This window comes from Rhyacophila brunnea, unplaced genomic scaffold (genome assembly GCF_057557595.1).
Source record: "Rhyacophila brunnea isolate RB1 unplaced genomic scaffold, BYU_Rbru_1.0 scaffold_11, whole genome shotgun sequence".
NCBI lineage: Eukaryota > Metazoa > Arthropoda > Insecta > Trichoptera > Rhyacophilidae > Rhyacophila > Rhyacophila brunnea.
The window spans coordinates 10,346,222-10,362,709 of record NW_028232763.1 but is presented as its reverse complement, the minus strand read 5'-3'; the positions used below and the strand labels follow the sequence as shown (position 1 = coordinate 10,362,709).

Sequence of the window (16,488 nt, the reverse complement as noted above, 5' to 3'; positions counted from 1 at the left end):
TCTATTAGACTGGCTGGTTTTTATTTTTTACTATCAATAATTTCAACGCATATTTAAACATTTTCACATTGTTGCGTATTATACTTACATCTGTGTAACATACATTCATTCTTACTTCATAATTAAAATTAATGACTTAGATTGATTTTTCTAATATGATCGGAGCAATGCCGTCCCTAGGCAAAGTGGCACCCCTCTTCTTTTTTTGTCTCAAATTGATTGCAAATTTGTTTGATACCTACTGATCTATTTTATTAGTCATCATCTACTGAGGATTAAAACATTTCCACAAAGCATGGTCTCAAATAGCTGTGTTTTTAGGAACGTGGAGGTGTGGGTACCTGATAGGTTTGGAGACTCGCTGTAGAGATATTTCGGTACTGTTCGGTTATCAGGAATACAGCGGAAAACACATTTTGAAAATAGCCAATAAACTGGATTATTTGTTAGGTTAACCTAACCAAACCTAACCTAACCTAAACTAACCCAAGCTAACAAATAATCCAGTATATCGGGTATTTTCAAAATGTGTTTTCCGCTGTATTCCTGATAACCGAACAGTACCGATATTTCCTGTGCGTTAAACTACTATTTGGTATTACAATACAAAAATAGGAATAATATGATAGGTTACCAGGATTTTTAATGCTGCCATAACTAAGTTGTTGGCACTTTTCAATGAATTGACTGCATCTTATGCTTCACGGAAAACCATCACGGCGCTATTCGTTCCTTTGTTTGCCATACCCCTAGCATGATCTGCCCACCTCCAAGGATCACTGATTCAAAGTATCTATGTATTGCATGCTCACAATTCATTCATAAGTTTTGAGTCAATACTTTGAATACTTAAAACATCTGATGTCGTTCTCGTATATGTAGGTACCTACCTACAGTTATTATTCCAATTGATTTTTATAGACTAATAAGACCACACAGTACTGTTGAATCACTTTACAACCACACCGAACAATTGCCGTTATATTCTTTTGTTATTCTATGTGGGAAATCTATTGGAGGAAAACGCGTGGAAGTAATATCAGGTCTAACTTTACGGCGTTGAGTAAGCACAGAAGCTCCGTGACGACATAAACAGCACATTCGACAAAGGTGTGGAGCCATTTTCTCGTATAATATAACATTAGTTATCCCGTGATTATATATGCCTCCATAAGAAAATCATTACTGACTATATACTTAATAGGTTCTTCAATGGATTCACATCTTATTTGCTTTGTCGAAGTTTTTGTGATATTTTTTGGTAGGCACACTTTTTATTTACACATTTGAAGTAAGTCTAATTAAGTAATTTGAATAATACATGAGATATGATATGTTGTTATTTACGCATGCGAAATTATGTATGTAAATCAAAAAGGAATTATTTTGAAAGTCGTCTGTCTGTATGTGATGGTCCAGATTGACGACAAAATGAATGACGAATTGTCAAGTATTTCCCTACATAAATATTAGTGCATTGCTTTATAATATAAATAAATAATCATGTAGAACTTTTCAAATACATTTTTAGTGTAATAAAAAATGATATTGACGTTTTTATTAAAATATAATTATAATGTTATGTTTAATGTAGGTATAATAAAAACCGTTTGACAACAAAATGTACTTATGCTCCAGATTCCAGGGTATTCGTTATCTTTCTCTTAAAATTAATATACTCAGAGTTTTCAGTTTCCTAATAATTAATTATGCATATTGCATATTACACATAATATTCTACACTATATATTTATAGTACAAGCATTCAATTTCGTATAACTACTGCAATTGTAGTTAGAATTAAAATATTAATAATTAAATGAATTATTGAGTCAAAAAACGTCTTATATCTCTTATATAGGAGGACTTCTATTAACCTTACTTTGGAAACGTACTCTACCCTATGCCATATGCTTCAAGAAAACAACTATAATACAAAATGTAGCAATCGTTTGCAATAATATCAGAAGCGATTCTAAATATCCACTTCAAAGAATATATTGCAAAATTACAAGAGCACTTCATGAAACAGATTCACTGTAAACACTTGAACTTACTTAGAATCTCTTTAATCTAATTATGATATCTGCCTAATTTTATGACCATCAACATAATATGATTAATATATGTATGTAATGAACTTCTTATTAACCAACTTAAATAAATTTCAATCATACAATAATTATCTGGGAATGTAACTGCGCATTTAAAACTCTACATAATTTACAGGATTTTTACTTCAGCTTTTCATATTAAAATAATTATTATTATCAATGTCACAAGAGTTACGATGGCAAATCGCGTTAACTCCATTGACCATGCAACTGAATGTATAACATTACCAGGCGATCATAACGAAACAAACAGTTAGCGAATAAAACATTAATACCGTAAACTTCTCATAAAAGGGTAGATATTAACTTTACTGTAATGATTCTGTTTAAAAATGTGCATATTATTTCAAAATAATGCATTACTGTGGATTAACTATTTTATTAAAAACAATTATATTGGTTAATCTTATCGCTGCGACAGAGACGCCATGAGTATAGCTAGTCACTCCGGTGCAGTTTTGTGCATACAACTGCATCGAAGTGCACACTGAGCTATCTATATAAGTATGCACGTACAAGAGAACTGCAGCAAAGTGCATTGTAAATCGATGTATCTCCTCCAACTTCTGGTGCCTTAGTTTACAATTCCTTTTGTGCATTCGAAGGAAACCGAGAGGCCCTCGAAGTTTCCCTTTCGTTGGATATGCTGTAACTAAAACAGAAGTAGGTCGGAGTATCAGACATTTTCGCACTCGTTTTTCTTTTGCACTCTGCTAAAAAGTATCTATAGTAAACATTTCACTGAGTTCGTTAAACTTACTCGATAAGCGCAGAGCCGAGAGTCAACAGCATAAACGCACCGGCTATGCAATTATACAGCATGCATTTATTATGCACCTCTGCAGACGGTACACTTCATAATTTATTTATAATATTTTTGTGTTAAATATAATAAATAAATTATGAATAGCCAATTTGATTTATTAGTTTTTATTTCATTATCCGTTATTTAATAACAAAATACCTTTCAACCAGAGCATTTATCATTGAATAACAAAAAGCAAATTACTGCAGTACTAAGTTTTTCGGAACATTTTTGTTGACTGCCAAGAATAAGTTGTGTTAATTAACAAATACTATTTTTTTTTCTTCTCAAAAACGATATAATTTTCTCAGAAATTTCCTAAAAGAGCATCTCTAGAATACTCAAATACGTTGGATGAGTGATCATGCTGATTTTTGTTGTTGACATAACGGAACACAAAAATAAGTGGGTTCCCTTCTTGGTGAGGTTGTAAGAAGTTTTAAATGTGTAATGTGGAGAAATATGAGATAAACTCAAAGACTTATTAAAGAATATGTTAATTGCAATAGTTACCTTGGTCTATTGTGACTGGCTTTTATATTAGGTACATCTTCTTGATGTGTGTGATTATGTGCTTGGCATAGTTCATAGGATTTCCACTAAATTACCTGTCGAATTTTGATACTTACTAGTCTTGAAAAACTTATAATGTTTGTTGAGTGGGTATTTTATTTCACAACATTTCCAATACTTCAAATTTTTGGGTAAATTCTTTTCTTAGTAATAATGTTTTCACGATTTTTTAATGAAATGTATAGGTACACATAAAATAAATAACGATTCAAAAATTACAAAACTTAATCCATTGGAAATGAAATTTAAAATCAACTAAGGTTCCTTGGTCGATTTTATTAATTTTTAAAATAATTGTGTTGTTGGGTTCGTTCAATGACATTAATATGGACGAAGCATCTAGAAAAAAAAATGACACTCACTTTTTTGTCGGGTCTGCCGAATGGCATAATCTGTTTTAACGCCATTACAATAAAGGTGATATTGCTATAAATTCCCGATGCGTGATATCGCATAATGGAATTTGCGTAACGTCTACCTATACATGTGCGAATGTCGCTATGCGCAAATTTACTTGCTAGCTACTGCATTGAGTGCGTTGTCCATTAATAATGTCATTGGGTTCGTTTATCTCTAGGCGCTTGGCCTTTATCTCATGTAGTTGATATGAAATTTCATTATATAGAGAGATGCACAAGATGCAAATTTAGTACTTGATAACGCCATAAATCCCATCTGCATACTTATTATTTTTCACTAAAACTTTAGGCATTATGAATTTCATATAGGTACACAGTTTGTGTAGTGTTGTTAACATATTCACAAAAAACTGGGAAATGATATGTAGGATTGCATATATTATATATAATCTATAAACATCTTAACTATAAATCTAACCTTTGTTATTTCTTTACTGTCAAATTTTAATCATTTCTATATCATTTATAGATTTTTTTATCTTTTTTTATCAAGATTATTTTTCTCTGGTACTTAACTACTTAACTGCACCCACCCAAGAGGGGAGATTAGTTTTCTTTTCCAATCTTGATGTATTTTCATACCACCTTCAAATATAGAGGTCACAGACATTACCCTTTTTATTCCGTTTACTCGTATGACAACATGTAAATATCTACATTGAAGTTAATGACCCCACCAAACCATATCAGTCCCGTACCACATCCGGTCTTAATCGAACGTATCACGAGACCCTCGTTTGATGTCAAGCATCATTTTTTATCACAGGGAATGTCGCAGAAGCGGTTACTATACACTGAGGTCGCCATGCACTCGAATGTGATGTGACTGAATTTACATGACTTTAAGTTAAGAGTACCAATGCGTGAGAGAAGCACGAAAAAGTAAAATTTAAAATTATAATAAGTAACAAAAGCTAATACAAAATTGCTGCATCCGCGAAGGAGTGAAAAAATATCTACAGAAACAAAACCACTGTACAGTATATTTTACACGAAATAGCTTTCACTAAGGAGGCATCGGAGTCCATCGAAGTCTCACAGGAATAAAACAGGAATCAGGTATCAGCAACATAATATACTCATCGGGGATGGATTTAATTCACACGTAGGTATATACTATGATATAAGCACATCGAGTATGTCCGGAACGTATACAGTTTATACCTACCTACATTGTAGTTACTGTGTGTTTGGATGCCTAGGAACTCTACTAAGTATCAATGGGCCATCACTTGATGACTGTCTACAAACTGTGTTTAATATGCTAAGAAGGTTGTTGAAAGAAAAGCAAGGTTGTTCATAATAAAGTATCTAATTATTGATATTATAATGATAGCTTTTTTATTTATTTAAAATATTATTAACTATCGGTAACCTATTTTTTATAATTAAAACAAAAAAGAATTTTTAATTATTAATTTGAGTTGGTACAACTAATGGATGAGCGTAAAGTACTTAATATTAACGGATTTGCGTTAAAAATTGTCAGGAAAATTATTATATATATATAGTATATATTCTCCGCTACAACACTTTTCCTTGATCACCTATGGACGCCGTAAACATAAGAATGAGCATATATAAAAATAAATGACCACAGTGCGCATATGTATGAGAAGGCAGAGCACAGCTATACAACTCGCTTTTCATAGAGTATAAAACACATGGTTTGACCTAAAATCAGCTATTTCATTACAGTTTGGTCAACTAACAAGTTCAAACAGTTTCTTCACGAGACGTGTTAAGTGTCAAAGTTAATACTCAACATGCCAGGTCGTCCTTTGTGGCAGGTATGTAATTAATATCCTCTTTACAACATGTGTTTAGATAATTAATATGGCCACCAATTTAGCCTAAAATAACGTGCTACTAAAAGGAAAAAGTGATGAATATTTTACGATTTAAATACCGAAGTGATTCTTAGTTCTATTTTTGAAATGAAAAGGGGGAAAATAACCATAAATCGTTCTTAAATTAGAATTCTTGTTATGTTGTAGACCCTCATTTTACTGTCTTGATGACTCATTTGCATAGTGACACATGGAATGGTATTAGGTATTATAAATAAAATTGTGGATACCCCTCATATTTTTGGAAGATATTTATTATTCTTATTTATAAAAATACATTAAAATACAGGGATATTAAAACTAAACGTTGATTTTTTTTAATAATACTTATTTTTCAGTGATTATAATAAAACATATTGTTTAAATATTAACGTTTTAGTGGAATGTTAGTCGTTATGAATTTTTACGTCTGCAATTAAATGATTGGCAGGTACATTGTGGAAAAGTGTTTGAAGTATTCCTAACATGATGTCTTCGATAGTTCGCGCCAAAATTGGCCGAAGTGACTCAGCGACTGGCCGCCAGTTGGCGTTCAAGTATGCGTTCGTGCTGTCCTCTGTCGAGAAAAACAATAAAAAAATGCATAAACATAAACAAATAATATAAATGCATAAACATAAAAAAAATGAATAAAGAACAAATCTATCGTGTAGATTTATTTGAATTTAAATAGTTACCTACATAGATTCTGTAGCCTTATAAAAATCCAACGCCAGTGTTGACATCGTGCAAATAAAACATTTTTATTCATACAATAAATAAATTTAAAAAATATCTAGCGTAATGTTATTTATTATGTTATCATAAGATGTTATTCTTTTGGTGACTCATACGAATACTTAAAAATACAAAATGGTGAGATACTGTCAATATATCTTTCGATTCAATGTTACCCCTTTTTACTATAAATAATCCAAACAAACGATAATGCTACGTCCGATAGATATTCTTTCCATCGCGCTCATAACGAAAGGAAAATGTGACGTTACTCTAACGCTATGCTATTAGGAAGGCATAAAATGTAGGAGGTATAAAAATATTTCATATAACTTCAAACTACATTTAGTGAAAAACCTAGCGATCACGATATAAACTATTTTAGCGCGATTTAGTCTGATTATTAGTAGAAGATGGCAGCACATAGCTAAATAAATATCTTTGATTTCAGAAAACAAAATTATCAAGTTCACATTATTAATATTTACTCCCAAGACGCCCTCTGACAAACTTCTAGAGTAGTCGGAAATAAACGAAATATTTTTAGAAGTGAAGCCGAACGTATTTTGGAAAATCGCCAAGAAAAATACATAACACCTACGCTTCCCCACCACAGAAAGACGTCAATTGGTATACAAAAAAAAAATAACACTAAAAAGTAATATAATGCTGTGTAATATTATTAACATAATATGCTGTTTATTCTTCGGAAATTTACTGGAAAGTAGTTAATGATCGATTGAAAATAGTTTTCTTGAAAGCATCAATATATTTCATTAATTGTTCGAGGAATAAATAATGAAATGTCAATCATCTTCACCATAAAAATTTCTATTCAGCATAATTATTTACTACATAGCATTTAAATTTAAATGGATAATTATTTCAATCGGTATTTTATTGTAAACTTATCTACAATATAAAATATTCAATAATCAGTGAATGATTTGAACATTCGAGAGACTCGTAGCACCAATTGGGCGAATTTAAAATTTAGCAAATTTTTGATCTCTCATTTTTTGGACTCATAAATTTTACACGTAATATGACATGAATAATAATTCCATTATCGACCTAACCGATTAGTAATTACTGTCAATTGGAGAATACTCCAATTATTCAAGGTCAATGTCCTACATTATAATATGGAGACTTTTATCAATCTTTTTTCTACAATAAATGTGTCGTTTTAAAAATGGTTAAGTCTTCATTGAATTTTACGTTTTGTAGGACGTCAGGCTTTTGAAGCAGGCACCTTTCTCAACACTCGAAAACATCTTTCATTATTTGACAATAAATAGTTTGAGAGAAGATAATAACCATTTTTGATTGCAATTAATTTCTTATTGCATTAATTCTTGGAAATAAACAGTTCCATTAAATCAGCACTTTTTAAATGAAATTTAATAAGGAAGGCTTTTTTCTTTATTTATATTTTACTTGAGGGCCCTTGCCGGCGTGGCGCCCTACCTACGCCCAGCCAGAGTAAGTACCGGTAAATCCTCCTCTGTCACAACAATAATAACATTAACTACATTAATGTGTTGAATAAAAGACGTATTTTGTATTTTGAATTAGTACAAATCATTACAACTTACTGTGATAGCGATTCAAGAAAAACCCCTTGCAACAAATTGGAAACAGAGTAAACATTAACGATAGGATGCATATTTTTATTTTACAGAATTTTCACTCCACAAAAATCATATATATAAACTTATAGGTAATGCGTCTTCATATATATGCATATTAAATCAGATGTATCGTTCGTTTATTTAGGGATAAGGCATGCGGGTGGGAAGAGAGGTCAATTTAAATGGATATTCGTGTTCTAGATCCAGGCACAAAATATCACCCACCCAACTGGATTTGAGAACCGAGTATCGTTAGAACCCGCGGAGAGCTACGTTCGGAGCCATCTGCATAATATGAATTTCCCACAAATTTTATATATTATAGTATTATTCCATATAACTATATTTTTGTATGAATTTTTTTATACACGATGCACCAATTTTGCTGGTAGAGCGAGTCCGACTGATGCGTAACGAAAAAAAAACACAATCGATTCGAAAAACAAAAATTGCAAATGTTAAAATTTTGAAGAACAGTTAGTACACACTGCTACTAACTATACAAGGTGAATTGATTTTTGATTTAGCTGACAGTAAATGTCAATAATAATAAAACAAGCCGGTTCGTACTGACATTTTGGACGTGCATCACGAAGCATCAAAGACAAACCAATAACCATAAAATATCAATTAACTACCTACATTGGCTTTTTCGTCATTTACCTACGTATACAAATATGCCCTACGACTGTCTAAATTGTAAATGATAAGTATATGGAAAATTTTAATGGAAGTGAATATGGGATGGATTATAATTTTAACAAGAATTCCATGCACAGGAGATGACAAGAATATTGAATATTATAAAAATTTAGCAAAACAATAAGTTTCACTTATCTCGCATGAGCTCGCCACTTTATATACAAAATAATTACAAGCTAAAAAGAACTTTTTATGTACAACGTTTTTAATTAAATTTTCTGTCGAATCATATAAACTTGACTTGACTAGCTTCAATGATCAAAAAAAAAGTACTTGATAGAAATAATACTGAAATGTCATTTTGACATGTCATATTGATTTCTATAGTAACGCAAGTATATATTAATAACTTAGTTGCTAGGACCCCAGACAACCAATAATGGTGTCGAAATAACTTTTCATACAAAACAGAATTAACTGAAAATGAATTCAATTCTTAGATGGCTAAAGCCTAAAAGTATTAAAAATGCATTGGCATCGTGTTCTGATATATTCTAAAAGTTTCAAATGTCTAGCTAGTCGGGAAGTTAGTTAAAATCGATTGCAAAATTTGTACCGGACAAAGAACCACCGTAAAAATAAGAATGCTAAGAAAAACATTGTAATTATACCTGTGTTTTAATATGCGAGTATCCCCGTAATTGCAATGGTTACAAAATTACCATGGCATCCATATGTTAGCATGCAATATGACCTTTTAATTATATTGATCATATTATCTCGATGATATTATTCAAATGATTCCCGAGTGATTTTGATCAGAAAATATCACGAATTAAACATTGGATTAAAAGACAAATATATTTTTACCCAAAGCTTTGATTCCGTCAAACAGATTGTGCATTCTAAGCGTTAGTCCTTCAATATTGAATTTGACGTGGACGGCAGTCACATTGAAAAATACAAACTCATCTCTTTTATATGCAGCGACGTCGCTTACTATATCGATGTCCATGTTAGCTGAAATGCAACATTCAAAAACATTATATTATACCTACATATGTTTTTTTTTTAAAAATAGTTATATCCATTTATATTATATTCTCATGTTATATTCCTGAAAATATCAATATATTTTTAATGTATCTACTATTATTATAGACAGAACCTTCCTCAATAATACGAATATATTTTTATAATATCGAATAAATTAATAATTAATGTTATTTTATTATTTTCTTGAGATCGAATGAAAATATATAATAATAAATAAATATATAATATATGTGTATTATTAAAAAAAACATTTCAATTAATTTATCGAAATCAAATAATGAGATTGTTATTTAAAAAATTCTTGTTATTTGGACAAACAAACAGTGAGTGAGTGTAATTGATAAATTAAATAAATAAATATATAATTTTTCACATGTCAGTCAGCTAAATAAATGTATATTTTAGCTAGTAATCGAAATAGGATAGCAGAAATTCAACGGGGTTATCTATAACTCGCGTGTTATTAAAAAAAAAGATAAGATAGCAAGCGAGTTTGACATTCCTAACGCATGCCATGTATCGCACTGGAATATGCACTTGGCGTCCATAGTATTAGAGGAACATAAGTAGCGAAGCTAAGAACACAACAGAAAAACCACGTATGAAATATAATAATTTTATTTTATACATGGAAATATTACGTCTAGCTCTAGACTGTCAAATACTTGATGACGTATTGAAAATCATAAATATGTTTTTTGATGGTTACAACTTACTTGGCTCAAACCAACATTTTCCTCGCCCAATTAATGGCACGAGTAAAATTTTCCCTCTAAGATTGTATGTTCCTTCTATCCGTAAATGGGGAACACGTATTCTCGTGAAGAAGTCGTACGTTTTGCTATCCAGCCTGGAAACAAACCATAAATTGCGCGCCATAAAATATAATATTAGCGATAAAATATTTTCAGCGTTACGGTTACTCTTTCATATTATGCCAGCCTGATACATGCATATCGATGTGATGTCTGTAACACTTTTCCTTTGTCAACTTACTGGCTCACTAAAACTTCTGTTTTTCCGAATCCTGTCACAGTAACATCGTCCAGTGCCGCGTTGACGTTGACGGGTCCGTCTCCCTGGAGAATCCTGATTTTTGGAATTTTCAAAGGATCCAATGGCAATATCCCGATATCTGGCAATCCTGCAAAACGAAAGAAGTTCAATATAAAATATAATTTACTATCGCATCCTCACACCATTTCTCAGTAGTGAAATAACAATATACAGTAACGATAGTAATTTTACTATATAAACTGTATAAAAAATAAAAGTAAAAAAATCTGTCACAATATATAAAATTTTAAAATGTTTGACACAAGTTTGTGTAGAATAGAAAATAATAATTTAAGAAAAATAATGAGACATGAATGAGATTGTTAACTTTTCTGTATGCGTTTCAAAAATAGGCCTTACAGGCAATATTACTATGTGTAGGGTATTAGGAGAACATGATGTATTATTTTCATTGGCATGGAATTTCTATTACAAAATACGTCGTATACTAGAATCACAAGCTGATTGTTATTTCGCTAATACGGCAGTAATAATGTAAAGACGACTATGAAGAATGTTTTTATTATTATTTATATTAATTAAATAACGAATTTGTTAAGAATACGGAAGGATTTATTACCATCCTTTAATTTGTCGAAAATTCCTTGTACTGCAACTCTGGAACAGTCGTCAAATTTAGGATCCCTTTTGAAGCAGGTTTTAATAAAATTTGCTGAAAATAATTGAAACATTAACACTTTAATTTTGCTATTGATATGAGATTTATAATCTTCGGTAAATAATAAATATAGCACTCAGTAAAATTTTATGGATGAACTCAATTACTACACACTGTTAATGTTTTTCATTTTTAATTTTATACATTAATAATAACTTTTGTTTTTTAAGTACCTATCGATAAAGTAATTACTTATTGCTTCGTATAGAATTTTCGGCGTACTTAACTAATGTACACACACCTCATCTCCATGATATTATAATATGTATACATATTACTATTTTTCATGGTTTTAAGCAGTACTTGTAAATACATTTATACACTATTATAAACACATACATACAATTATTGTCAATACCCAATTAAGATTTAATGAATTATAAGTTCTTGGATATCTATTTTGGCATATATTTTGTAGATTGTGAATTTTTTTTACATATTAGTAAGTATTATTAATCATATTAGTATGGTGCACGCCCACTGTCACACCGTCGTCCTATTGGCAGACATCCCAAAAATGAGAGGAAAGTTGGGAATCAATGTCTCTGTCTGAATAAACAGACCATAAATGCCTACTGTCAGAAGACGACATTAATCTTATTGACGATTAATTATGTTTTTAATATTCGATTTTAATCTATTTTAAAAAAAATGTATTCATAGGTATTGGTCACATAGAAAAACTAAGTTAAAAACTATTAATTAGATCAGAGATCACGAAAAGCAAGAAAATTAATTAAGTGGATGACAACAAATAAGGGGTTCGTGTTAATATATTATCGGTCTGTTAAATGAAAATCACTTACGTTTTTCTTTGTAGTATTTCCCATTAACTTCACTAAAAAATAAGCAGAGAAGAGTGTAAAGTCCTATCTTACAAAACATTTTAATATTACGTATTTCACCCCTAGATATAAAATATGTACGTGCGCATAATTAATCAACCATATATTAACATGTAGCAAGTAAATGTTGTCGTCACAGCTTGATTTGTTTACACGCCTCAAAGAACTTCGTTCGAGTCTTTGAAATGGCGAATTGTAAGCTCCCCTATCCACTCGACTTCTTCAAATGGATGACCACACTTTACTAAGCACCGGTTTCAAACCAGCTCACGAAGACAAACCTCAGAAGTGGGACGTTGTCGTGTATAAAATTTTTCTTTATTACATCATTTTGTAATTTATCCACCAGCGGAATTGCACCAAGTAAAAGTGAATCTGCAAGTTTGCACTAATCACACTCGCATGAACTCAAATAATAATCGATCAAGGAGAAATTGATAGTATCTATTTTATTTTATAGGCTTGAAAATAATTTATCAAAACGGTAACTGAAATCTGAACAGGGAACTCGTTATTGAGACACATGTAAACACCGTTGAATCAATGAAAATCTTTCTCAATAATAATTGTAAAAATAAGGAATGTGTAAAATAAAAAAGACTCGTCCCATTACGTAGAAAAGTGTGTAGATATACTCATGTTTGTTTAATAAGTATGTAAGCTTAATATTTAATAGGTAGATGATTAGTTACATAATATCTATACAGACGTACACATATCGAAATGTACAATATAATATCCACAAACACGAAAATGTTGGAGAAATTAATTGTATTTCAGTATATAACTTTTGTAAAGACGTGGTAATAAATATTCGGCTACATTTTTAATGTAAAAGAATTACATATATAAATATACATATTCACCCATCCATCATGCACCATCCATTCTGCCCTGAGAGAAGCGGAAGATCGAGAAGGATGGAAAGTCTTAGTCGCTCAAAGGATGGCGAAATTTAAATGTGGTCACGATCCTCAGCCATGAGTGCACGATTAAGAAGAAGAAGATACATATTATGTTTATTTAACTAGAGACAAATTTCCAAAACGTCAGAAATAATAAGTAGGTACCGATTGAAGTAGTGTAATGAATATCCCTGAGAGTGCGACAATTTATTTGCATTCCATTCCATTAAGTGTGATATATGAAAAATATTAACAAATTATAGGACGATAAAATTAAACTACATATACAACCAAATTTGAACCTTAAATTTCTTGTATATCTAGTATAAACACAAATCGAAAATATGTGCATTACATACAAATCTAATCATAAATGTCATTAAAACTGTTTAGACTAGTTTAGTTTGAATATAAAGATGATCTGATATAAATACAAATTGTAAGTTATTGATAGATTGTTTAAAAAGATCCATTAAAAACTCATTCATTACGACATTGCAGTAGTTATATTAATTTTTGTTTATACAAACATGTTGGCAGAAAAAAAATAATTTGCTTTTTCTTATTAAATTTAATTGTGATAGGTACTGTCTTGTAGATGTATGTGCTTTCATAAATAATAACTATTTTAATTGCCAAAACTGTGAACATTTGATTTATTAATAATGTTATGATCAATCTATCATTAACAACTTAATTAGTTAAGCCCATTAGCCCGATGTCTTGTTTAGTTAAAAGAACTAACTTTTCATATACGATTTTGGCAAGAGGGTTAGCAATTAGAACTGTTTTGCTTTACCGCTCTATTTGCAAAGGACAGGTCAATTCCGTTATACATTTCGAGCCTATTAATAATATTATGCCAACGGCAATATAATTAGTTTTGACATTATCTCAGCGATCTACATTTGGTGTGAAGGTTGAGTAGCATTTAAATTAATGGGATTCTTAAATGCGTACGTAATTTTAATAAGAGTTTCATTGTAGAGGTAGGTATGTATAAATTGTTAGCCCGTTTTTATCTTGGTGTGAGAGGGAAATTACTTTTTTGAATTACCATAGGTTATTGTAAATAAGTGCAGTTTATGTCTGTCTTACGCAGACATTGTCATATTTATTTTAGTCGAATTACGAGTATCTTGTTAACCTTATTATATACAAAACATTTTTTATAGGAAACAATAAAAACAGTTAAAATTTATGGACGCCATTAAACTTTGGCGTACACCTACTATTTTGTAGTATTATTAATAATGATCGTTGATAATTTACATATATATTTTCATATCAAAATGTAGGCTTGCTTTTATATAAAAAGGACCCGGAAATTGCATTTTATTTAAGTCTTAAGATATTATACTGTCGCTCGGGTAGAGATATAAAACCAATTGATTTTAAATGATAATTATTTGTTAGTACGCAATTATTTTAATGACATAGATTTGCACATGACTTGTATTCCGCTTTTTTTAATAACTATCATATATATAAACGTTGCATACGAATGTAGGTGATAGGTATTTCACTAAACTCCTTTTATAAGAAGGTAATAGTGCATTGCGTGCAACTGCAACTTTCTCCTATGACGGAAAAATGCACTCGTACAGTTGTGGTAAAAGAGAGAACGTCACTTTAACCGTTTAATATAATTATTTAATATATACTATATTGGCCTTGGTCGCTCGCTTAGTCTTTAGTTTTTTTTTTAATAAATTTTCTTTTTGTACTCACCTTAGACCTTGGTCTTTCATTCAATCCTTCAAACAACAAAATAAATTCAGTAGTTTTCATAATATAATCTCGAGATTATATAATATATAAATACTTATTTCACCTTACCTCGGTCCAGCCTTGAAGTTTAGCTACTCGTATTTACCTCACTCTTGGTCTACGCCGTTTGCTACATAAATTTCAAGGAAATTAAAAAAATATTCCATTAATTTGTTACAAATTTAATTAAATTAAAACTATAGTGAATAATGGTATACAAAATAACGTAAAATAATTTATTCATAATCGACCCACATCTAGACAATATTAAATTATTTTCGTTTCCGTCATAAAATCGTTTGTTTGATCAGACAAAAAATATGTTTTATAATTTAACCCTTGTTTTGGTTGATTCAAATTACACATTGTATTGGCTACTTATTTACTATAATTAATAAGGATCAGGAGTGGATTCTTTCACTCCTATAGAACATTCTCAACCGATACAAAATGCAATATAATCTTACAGTTATGTAAACTAATAATTGAACATACATAATTCTGAAAACACTCATAAGAAAATATAGCCAATAGAAAAAATCTTTTGAGCAGGTATTAATAAGGCTAATAGTTAAAATTTGTCGAAATTAAGCATGGCAGTCGTAGCATAGTGATAATGCACAAGGCGCGAAACCCAAGAGACTCGATTCCAAGAGTTCGATTCCTGCCGGGTGTCTTACTTTTTTCGAAAAAGATTTTTTCTATTGGCTATATTTTCTCATGAGTGTTTTCAGAATTATGTATATTCAATAATAAGAATATTACATTCTTAAATCTTGTGAATTATTCGTTGAATAAAAGAAATAGTCAATTAAACTAACTTGACAGCATAAACAATGATTTAGTACGATGTGTTTAAAACAGTTTTAGGGGAAAATGGAAGTTACTTCCCTGTTCACAAATAAGTCAACCAAATTCATATAACTTCACGAAAGCGGACGAAACCGATCATTATCAATATTAAATTATCTAGAATAAGTAAACTATGTAAATATTATATTGTTTCTTTTCAATATATACAATTTCTTACCACCAAGAATTTACAGTTAACAACAAACTATTAAAGTCGTATACTCTTTGTAGGTATTTACAAACAAAACACGGAAAAATAATTGAACTTAAGTTACTGTGGAGGCCCATGTGATCTTATTAGGATCGGACATGGTCGAGGAAATACAGTTTTCTTCATCGTTTAGTTGGTCATGTAAGGTTGGCTACCAAATTGGTCATATCACCAACGCTTTGATCATTGAGCCATTTAAAGAGGTTCGCTGAATTTTTCAACCTCTCTGCGCTGGTAGTAGTTATGCCCTCTTGACTTGTACTAAAACCTCATCATAGGTAATGTGATCGTCCAGGATATCCTCATCACTCACGATACAGCCACATCTCGATAGCATCCAATATTCTGATAACCCGTTCT

At 30.7% G+C, this 16,488-nt stretch overlaps 2 protein-coding genes across 2 annotated transcripts in view; one reads left to right on the top strand and one right to left on the bottom strand.

Annotated features, from left to right (window-relative positions):
- The first annotated feature begins 5,518 nt into the window (after positions 1-5,518).
- LOC147078351 (muscle-specific protein 20-like) overlaps positions 5,519-16,488 on the top strand; it is a 48,172-nt gene continuing 37,202 nt past the window's right edge. Inside the window, exon 1 of the mRNA XM_085960552.1 lies at positions 5,519-5,701. Within this exon, the coding sequence (XP_085816678.1) occupies positions 5,678-5,701 (24 nt within the window). The 5' untranslated portion in view covers positions 5,519-5,677. The remainder of the gene's footprint in view (positions 5,702-16,488) is intronic.
- Positions 6,005-12,593, bottom strand: LOC147078353 (protein takeout-like). Its single transcript, XM_085960551.1, has 6 exons — positions 12,352-12,593; positions 11,447-11,539; positions 10,807-10,954; positions 10,527-10,660; positions 9,625-9,774; positions 6,005-6,317 (listed from the first exon to the last, which is right to left on the bottom strand). The coding sequence occupies exons 1-6, from the start codon at positions 12,428-12,430 to the stop codon at positions 6,148-6,150; spliced, it is 774 nt and encodes a 257-aa protein (XP_085816677.1). The 5' UTR covers positions 12,431-12,593; the 3' UTR covers positions 6,005-6,147.